Consider the following 9,933-nt stretch of genomic DNA (forward strand, 5'->3'; position numbering starts at 1 on the left):
GGCTTCTGTAGATTCGAGAGAAGCTTTACGGTGATTGGAAACTAGGGGTGTCCGCAGATCGGATCGGATCGGATATGGCCAAAAATTCGATCCGATCCGCACAATTTTCATCGGATCAGATCGGATATCGGATATATCCGCATAATTAAACCTTCTCTTTTTAATCATATTTCTATGTAAAAGAATTCGATAAAAATATTTCTTTCATACTTTTAAACTTATTTATTTCTAAAATATTTTTAATCAAGCTCTCTCTAAATAACAAAAATAAAATAATACAATATATGAATAATAATTACTAACTAAAACATACAAACAAGTAAATATAATACCAAATATATATATATTTATTTATTTTTTAATTATTATAGTGCGGATCTGCGGATTCGCGGATCGGATACGCGAATGTAAAGCAGATATCCGCAATCCGATCCGCAAAGGGTGCGGATCCGATCCGATCCGATCCGATCAATTTGCGGATCGGATCGTATCCGCAATTTTCGGATCGGATGCGGATATTTACCACGGATCTGCGAATACGATCTGATTCATGGACACCCCTGTTGAAAACTTGAGTAAGACCTAATTAAGTCCCAAGGATTTTCTTAATAATTTAATTGGCATTGCTAGAACTAGAGTTTTAATAATAATAATTATATAATGATGAAAGTAATTAATTTTTTTATTTTATTTAAAAATTTTCTGAATAAATAAATTTAATTAAATAATTATATAATTTTTTTTGTATTAATTAATACATCAAAATTAAATTATTTTTTAAAAAACCTTTAGTCCCAAAAATATTTAATATATAAATATATCTCCAATTTTTAATTCCGTTTATTAAAATAGTCTCCACTTAAATTTGAGGCACTTTGCTCCACTAAAATATTAAAAAATATTAATAATTATTGATTTATAAATATATAGCAAAAGAATAATAATATGTTCAGTTGGGACAAACTGGACAAACTTTGGTCATTGAATGAAGGGCAATTTACCCAAATAAATAAATTAGGTGAAAATTTTACTTAAATACACAAAACAGAAATCTCTTATGTACATGTGCATTTTTACACTTCTATGTAAATCGTGGGAAGCTACCACGGTTTCTGATTTTAACATAAACCGTGGCAAGCTACCACGGATTATAGTGTTTGTGGTTTGTGTGTAAACCGTGGCAAGTTCCCACAGTTTATGAAGGAGGAATTTTTATTATAAACCATTTATTTTTAGATGTTTGATTGCATCAATGTGGTATCATTTAGACTGCGCATGATAATTGTGACAGAATACATGTATATAATAGAAGCTCAAACAGCTTAAACTATCAAATACATAGCAGATAATATATTAGACAATTCTTAAACCTTTTTAACTATCATTTCCTGTTACTTCATTATTGTGTCATGTCATGCACCCAACAAAACTAATCTAATGTAATCTAATCTTCACTCTCAAATCTCAATATTCACTGCTCAATACACAATAGTAAAACAATTTTGTTAACACATTCATCGTATTTTTTTTTAAGTTTTGGATTATAAAATTAAAGTATCAATTATATGTATAAAATATATATTAAAATGTAAAATATATATTAAAAATAAATAAAATAATATATATTTATACAAAAATATATAATAATTGATTATATATATATATATATAAAGTTTTTTTTTTTTTGAAAAAATACAATATCAAATTTTTGAAATGTTAGACAATGAGTACAATAACTTTTAAAGAAATTTTTTGGCTTTTTAGGACAAAAAAAATATTCTTCTTAAATTAACATTAGATCTCTGACAAGTACTCTTGAAACCTCATTAGATCTAATGTTAATTTAAGAATTTTTTTTTGTCCTAAAAAGCCAAAAAAATTTCTTAAAAGTTATTGTACTCATTGTCTAACATTTCAAAAATTTGATATTATATTATTTTATTTATTTTTAATATATATTTTACATTTTAATATATATTTTATACATATAATTGATACTTTAATTTTATAATCCAAAACTTAAAAAAAATACTATGAATGTTTTAACAAAATTGTTTTACTATTGTGTATTGAGCAGTGAGTATTGAGATTTGAGAGTGAAGATTAGATTACATTAGATTAGTTTTGTTGGGTGCATGACATGACACAATAATGAAGTAACAAAAAATGATAGTTAAAAAGGTTTGAGAATTGTCTAATATATTATCTGCTATGTATTTGATAGTTTAAGCGGTTTGAGCTTCTATTATATACATGTATTCTGTCACAATTATCATGTGCAGTCTAAATGATACCACATTGATGCAATCAAACATCTAAAAATAAATTGTTTATAATAAAAATTTCTCCTTCATAAACCGTGGGAGCTTGCCACGGTTTATGCTTAGCTTTCTCTCTTCGTAAACCGTTGGAGCTTGCCACGGTTTACACACAAACCACAAACACCATAATCCGTGGTAACTTACCACGGTTTATGTTAAAATCAGAAACCGTGGTAGCTTTCCACGGTTTACATAGAAGCATGAAAATGCACATGTATGTAAGGAATTTCTGTTTTGTGTATTTGAGTAAAGCTTTCACCCAATTTATTTATTTAGGTAAATTGCCCTCGAATGAAATTACAGATTTAGCTCTAACTTAAAAGTAACTTAGGTCTTTTTTTTAAGATAAATCGTTTTTTTTTTTCTCTTTTTATTAGAGTAAAATATTGTTTTTGTTCACAATTCGGGATAATTTTTAAAGTTGTCCCTAACGTTTCAATTATCCTATTTAAGTCCTTAACGTTTTAAAATTGACTCAATTTTGTTCTCTCGTTAGGGATCTGTTAACAGAATTGACGGCGGGACAAAATTGAGACGATTTTGAAACGTTAGGGACTTAAATAAGACGAAAACGTTGGGGACAAAAATGATACAGAGAAATAAATTTTAATTTTATCCTTCAATAATATCAATTTTTTACTATATATAGTATTCAATTATTTTTTAATCACATCTAAGTAAATTACACTTAATCATATTACTTTCATTTTAAATAAATTAATTTTTTTTATAATTTTACTCTTAAAGATTTTTAGTTATCATGAAATATTTGTAGAATAACTAGTATATAAACTTACAGAAAAAAATAATATATATACAATAAAATATAAATTATACCTTTTGTCTCTAATGTATTAAAATTCTTTAAAATTATAAAAAAATAAATTTATTTAAAATGAAAGTAATGTGATTAAGTGTAATTTATTTAGATGTAATTAAAAAATAATTGAATACTATGTACGGTAAAAATTAATATTATTGAAAGATAAAATTAAATTAAAATTTATTTTTATGTATCGTTTTTGTCCCTAACGTTTTCGTCCTATTTAAGTCCCTAACGTTTTAAAATCGTCTCAATTTTGTTCCGTCGTCAATTCTGTTAACGGATCCCTAACGGCAGGACAACATTGAATTAATTTTCAAACGTTAAGGACTTAAATAGGACAATTGAAATATTAGGGACAATTTTAGAACTTATCCCAAACTTTAGAGACAAAAACAATATTTTGTTCTTTTTATTAATAATAATTGGATATTACCTTTTTATAGTACGTATAAGATTAATTACCAATTTTTGTGGTAGTAGAAATAAAATTGGTTTTACTTGTGTGAGAAGGGATTGAAGTAATAATTAACAACAAAGCTGCATGGGAGTTTTAATTAGTAATAATGTTTTTTTTTTTATGGAGATTTCACTGCACCTTGAGAGGAATTCAAAGAGTACTTGTTAAATTTAACTTTGTATTGAAACTATAACATAAATTAATATATTAATTCAATAAGAAAATATGATACGGTAATGCTATATGCACAAGTATTTTTGTAATCAAATTCAATTAAATAGGTATAAATTGAATAGAAAAAAAGTGTAAATATATCAGTGTTGTAAATATATCAGTGTTTTTTCATTTTTCCCTTTTTTCAGTACAAAAATCTTTGTTGGAGAATACAAAAATTTATTAATACAGCACAAAAAATTTTGTACGTAGCACATAAATTTTTGCCACAAATATATTTTGTTAATTGGGTAAGTTAATGTATTAAACATGTGGTTTAAAAATTTGTGTTGTATATCAAAATTTTTATATTATGTATCAAAATTTATGTTGTACACTAAAATTTATGTGCTATGCATATTTTGTTGGTTGAGTGTCAATGTTTTAGACATGTGATTTTTCAAAAAATTTTGTATTGTGCACCAAATTTTTTTTGTTCTAGTTTTCTGAATATATATCAGGAAAAAAGAAGATAAAGACCACGAGAATGATGATGATGATAATAAAGGAAGATGAAGAAAAAGAACTAAGAAAAAAAATTAAAATATTAAACAACAATGAAAAAAGGACAACCATGAAGTTGATTACCAAATTTTAAGTTTAGTTTTCTAAATATAAATGAGTGATTTTCTTAAGGAGAAAATTGATTCAAATAATAAAACATTTCATCTAGCTATTAATATTATTTATTTTAAAATTATGTATTATTTCTTTATTTTAACGTTTAAATAATCTTATCTCTAGCATCTATTTTAGTTAAGATAATATTTAATATCATTAGTATTGTAATAAATAGACTTTACAATTGAATTGAAAATAATAAATAATTGAATAATTGTTTGTAGAATATATGAAAAAAGTTTATATTTAATCATGTTAAAAATAAATATTAGAGAAGAATTATAGATTATTAATTCCTTGCGTTAAATTCATAGAATTTTTAAATGTGCTAAACAATTTATTAGAGATTTGGTTGATTATATATATATATATAACAAACTTATCCCTATATTATTTTGAACCAACCGCTAACAATTAAACTCAATTCATAAATTTATAGAACTACTAATTCAATGACTTAGAATGAAAAGAAACTTGAAAACTTTTCACTTATTCATAAAGAGTGGCCTTCAAATATTCATCAGAAAATCCTATATATATGTAATTGAATTTTGAAAAGGGGGGAAGGGGGAGATTCCTCCTAAAGAATATTTTTGGGGAAAATAAAGGCTCAAATGTATATATGATAAAGGCTCCGAACAGCAATGCATATCAATGAGGCATCTCTTGGTAGTTATTTTCCATCAGAATCCAGAGCTAGAATAATAACTTAAACAAAAGTATACATATACCACTACACTGAGAAATGACAATGCCGATATGTTACACTAGTAGAAATTGTACTCTCATATGACTTCTGTTGCAGGATGAATGAATTACACAGCAACAGCAACATTTACACGGCCCCTAATATTATTAAGCTATCTCCCCCCCCCCCCCCCCCCTCCCTCTCTCTCTCTCTCTCTCTCTCTCCAGTTAATGCACATCACTGGGCTCTGTTTTCCTCTGGAAAAACATGGATCCGAGTATGACTGCAATTCCAGTGATTGCTATTGTGAAAAGAAGACGTTTTGTAGAGAGTTCATTCTGCGGCGGTGGTGGTCGTGCCCTTCTATGAGCACCTTCATCTCTTTCAGCTGGCCTTGTAGCCCTTCACACAAATTGAAGTGAATTGTTCAATAAAAAGGGCATGAGAAACAAACACACTTAGAGAGTATAATACAGAAGCTAGTGCATTGTTCACAAGCTCGTTATAGAAAAAAGGGAACAAAGAGAGTAAAGTGGCGGACTAAAAATTTCTTAATGACTGATTTGGGATATTTCTCATTATTGTGGATTTTTCTGACACTATCTTACTGTATCCACAAGCTAGACACAGAATGCAGGATTACTGTGCTAATTTGCAATAAGGAAGCTCATCAATATGAAAAATTTCAGGATTTGGTCAAACAACACTTAGCTACAAGCAAAATGAAACAGAAACAAAAATGAAAAATGAAAAATGAATAAAAAGTTTCTACCTTGAAGACCCTGCAGCACTGTCTTGGATTCTATTGCAACTGCTGTCATGATTGTACCTTTCCCGTAATCTAACATATTTGTTACAAAGGTGACAAAGTTCTGTTCGATTCCCACATACTTCCTAAAAATTATCAAGATCAATCTGTAATTAGTGCCAACATCCATAGATCAATACAACCTTCCCAATTCAAAAGTAGTGTATAATCAAGACCTGATGCTCAGCCAAATCAATTGCTGGCAATGGGAACTCACAGAAGTCACATGTGACAATCCTTTGTGGACAATTTTCACCTCTGTGGATATCTAAAACATCACGATCCATTGTCTCACTGCACATTGAACACGCAACCTGCAGAAATTCACACTTTCTCTTGAAAATCTAATGTATATCTGAATCTTGCATTTTGATTCTGAATTCATGATTCTTCTAGCATTCTAAGCAGGACTTTTTTTTTGGGGGGGGGGGGGGGGGAGGGGGCAGGGGGGAGGGGAGGAAGAGGAGTGCCAGGAGAGGAAGTCACATGCCTAGCTCTCTACTAGCCTAATTTTGTTGTTTATGGTAGGCCTGTGACAGTTGACATTTGTAGGGAGGATAGACCCGGGTAACACTGCTATTTGCACTTCAGATATTAGAGATGGGGCCGGTAGGTTTAGCTATTGCATTATATCTACGCCAGTATGATCAATGCTGCTGGGACAGTAAGCAGCATTAAGTGCCACATGAAGTGGCATATCAATAAAAAATAGATCGACAGTTCTTGTAGAACTAAATATGATAAGATCTGATTATTATCCAGGTAGTCCATTAACTGCCAGCAAAAAATAGTAAGATCCAACAATTCCAACCTGTTAAACTTATACACATACTTGGTGGGCTTGACTTCAATTAATAAGAACAGTTTGAATGGTTGGGAGATTTTGCATCATTTTACACCACTAATTAAAGCTATCCAACCCATTTTACTCACTTGGTTTCAAATGAGTGCCAAATGGCAACTTATAGTGTCTAGGACATCAGGTTTAGACCTAGAATAGTATCTGCATAATTTCTCAAGTTCAGATATTTATGACCAAATTCTTCAAAACTAAATGTTATCAAATAGTAATAAGCAAACTTCACATACCGGTGCATGGGTGCTTAAATAGTGATCCTCAGCATGTAGTTTGGGAATCATGTCACCACAAATTTTGCATTTTTCAAGATTCCGGGAGCAATGAGCATAATGCAAATCAATATTTGCGGCAGGGATAGCCCGATCGCTAGAAGGAAAACCATAAAGGAAAACATAAAAAGACATACGAACATCAAGTTTCTTGAGTAAAAAAGCACAACGACAAAACATACATGCAATCAACCCCCTTCAATATGGGCAAGGACACCACCACCCACCGAATAACAAATACATCACTGGATCCACGTACACTTGTGCCAAATTTTCATAGTGACAGATAAAAGCAAGTGGATGGAGTACCAATCAAGAATCTTACACATATTGGAGAAAGAAATTAAATTACAAAAGTTTTCCATCACCCTCAAAAGTGATCGAACAAGTAAAACATAATCCCCAGTAACGTTAGCCAAACAAACCCACCCAATAATTCAGAAACATATTCGATTAACTCCAATTAAAGAAAGAATAAACAACCCCAATTAGCCACAATTCTTTTTCAGCTCAGAGGTTTTTGCTCATAGATAAGTAAAATCGTTAACGTACAAGACCTAGCTCACAAATTTCACGAATATCAATAATTAAAGACAAGACCATTTCTTCGAACGAGTGAAGTGTTTACCAGTGAGAGCACAGCGTTGTGCCTTGATCGGTTTCAGCTGCCATGGCGCGGAATCAAAACTGTCGAAACAGTAAATCTTCTGTTAGAAGTGAAAAATTGCAAATCAGAGAGAGAGAATAGATACATGATTGCTAATAATTAAAGAATGAAACGTCATAAAAATAATAATAAGTTGAAAATCAAAGAGAGAAACTTTAGTGGAAGTGTGGATTGGGATTAGGAATACCGAGGAATAAACAAGATTAGGTATTTGGGGAAATTGTTGAATTTGGGTGAGAAATGGAAAAGGGAGAAAGAAACTGAGTTTGGAGAAAGATTTGGTTCGCTTCGCTGAACAACTCTGTTTCTGAGGTACTTTTTCGGAATAACAACTATATTGACCGATTGAAGAAGGTAGCTACGGTGTACCCCACGCGCCATTAAGTCGACGGAGCCAGCAACCCCACCGTTTCTTAGTGTTATTGGGCCTTGGGCTTCGTTCATTCTTGGGCCCAGGCCCAATTATTTAACAGAAAAAATTAATTGGCTTGCATAGCCACCAAAAAGAAAACATGGCGTGTTTAGAGTGGGTTTGGTACGAGGGAGGATTTATTTTTAATGGCAGAAGTATAAGTTATTTTATGTAATTTATTTATTAGTGTACAAAAAATGTGGATGAGATTTCAAAGAAGAAAGGGGGGAGTATAACCATAAGATACAACTGTAATTATTTAATTTGTTTAAACATCATATTTATACAATATATATAAGAGGGGCTTTTTAATAGAAAAAGATAAGTTATTTTATGCAATCTATCTATTAGTGTACCAAAAAAAACCATGGATGAGAGATTTCAAAGAATACGTAATTAAAGGGATGAATGTAAACAAAAATTTTGACTTGTTTTAATTGTTTAAGCGTCATATCTATACATTCATCTACACAATATATTCAATACATAATTACGGTGCAGGAAGTTTAGTGTATGACTTTTTCTATTATACATAATTTATAAAAATATATTATGTGTAAGACTTGAATTCAAAATTTCTTATTTCAAGTATAAAATACTTACCCTTTTAATTAATTTTACATTAGTTATTAAGTTGTCAATAATTTGATCGAGAAATGTGTATTGGAGTGTCCTTGTAGGTAGTTCCATTCGCAGATCAACCGACGACCCATTGACACAGCTCTCCACCTCAAAACCCGCACTTAGATCTTGATCCTCATCTTAACACCTCACAACTGTCTGACTCTGCAAACTACTGAACAATAACGTTGTCTGTGGAGAACTGACGCGCGTTGAGGATGGAGGCTTTCCTCCACCCAAAGAACGAGCTAAGAGAAGACGCGAACAGCAAACGACAGGGGAGTCGCCTCATGAGCACAAGAAGAAATTAGGTGAATAGAAAGTAGTAAGCTCACATTTGTCAATTCATTCAATTTATTTGTCTAAATTAGGTGATTTTTATTTCTTGAATTTCAAACTAAAGTAACCTAAACTTTTCCTGAAATAGTATGAATAAAAATAAATTATCAACAATTTATTTAACTCTGTCAGCAAAATAATATCAATTCAATTTTTTTCACATAAATGACATAATTCAATAGTAACAAGGAATCATTCATATATCTTTCCATATCAAAAACTTCAATTGTCAATTGAACAAAAAAAATAAACATATTCAATATTATTACGTACCATTTATCTGAACATATCGCAACTCTCCAGTACCCTCATCTTTAACATATGGTTCAATATTCAATTCAACAATATCTAGACGATATTTAGAAACAAATCAAAAGAACTTAACAAAAAGCTAAATTAGAATAATCTAATAAACAAATAGTTAACAAAAATGACAAGAAATTATCATGTCTAAGCAACTCAACAGTAGCATTAATATTAGGATGATGAGCTACCAAAAAAATCACATCACACAAACAAATTACTTAGAATAATTTCGTGTCAATGAATAAGAACACTAAAATGAAATTTATTATGATAATAATAAAGAAAAAAATAAACACGCATTAATAAAATAGAGCCAACTGAAGAAAGTAAAAATAGGGTTAGGGTTAGGGTTCAAAAAGGGGTTAGAGTTTTTTTAATTTAGAATGAAGTAAAACGAGGATGGAATGGGGAGAGGAATGAGGGCAACCTACCTGTAGGAAGTAGGAAAGACGCTGCTCCAGTGACAGAAGGTGTAGCAGCGACAACGATACCAACGACGGCATAATTAGAGGAAGAAGCTCTATTT

The 9,933-nt window shown here is 30.4% G+C and overlaps 1 protein-coding gene across 2 annotated transcripts; it reads right to left on the minus strand.

Annotated features, from left to right (window-relative positions):
- Positions 1-5,028: 5,028 nt before the first annotated feature.
- On the minus strand, positions 5,029-8,082 carry LOC112764369 (uncharacterized). 2 transcript variants are annotated; one of them, XM_025809927.3, is made up of 6 exons: positions 7,917-8,082; positions 7,691-7,749; positions 7,024-7,159; positions 6,111-6,248; positions 5,899-6,020; positions 5,029-5,528 (listed from the first exon to the last, which is right to left on the minus strand). In XM_025809927.3, the coding sequence occupies exons 2-6, from the start codon at positions 7,732-7,734 to the stop codon at positions 5,354-5,356; spliced, it is 615 nt and encodes a 204-aa protein (XP_025665712.1). In that variant the 5' UTR covers positions 7,735-7,749; positions 7,917-8,082; the 3' UTR covers positions 5,029-5,353. The 2 variants fall into 2 exon arrangements, with proteins under 2 accessions (XP_025665712.1, XP_025665713.1); XM_025809928.3 differs by having other exon boundaries at positions 7,691-7,769; positions 7,917-8,049.
- Between the last annotated feature and the right edge of the window lie 1,851 nt (positions 8,083-9,933).

This window comes from Arachis hypogaea, chromosome 17 (assembly GCF_003086295.3).
Source record: "Arachis hypogaea cultivar Tifrunner chromosome 17, arahy.Tifrunner.gnm2.J5K5, whole genome shotgun sequence".
NCBI lineage: Eukaryota > Viridiplantae > Streptophyta > Magnoliopsida > Fabales > Fabaceae > Arachis > Arachis hypogaea.

Bases quoted from the DNA above. Each gene is read 5' to 3' on its own strand.
- LOC112764369 (XM_025809927.3), bottom strand. From the start codon at position 7,734: ATGGCAGCTGAAACCGATCAAGGCACAACGCTGTGCTCTCACTG. The intron at 6,249-7,023 runs GTATGTGAAGTT...GAATTTCTGCAG, and splicing joins ATTTAAGCACCCATGCACCG to GTTGCGTGTTCAATGTGCAG. The intron at 6,021-6,110 runs GTCTTGATTATA...GATAATTTTTAG, and splicing joins TTGATTTGGCTGAGCATCAG to GAAGTATGTGGGAATCGAAC.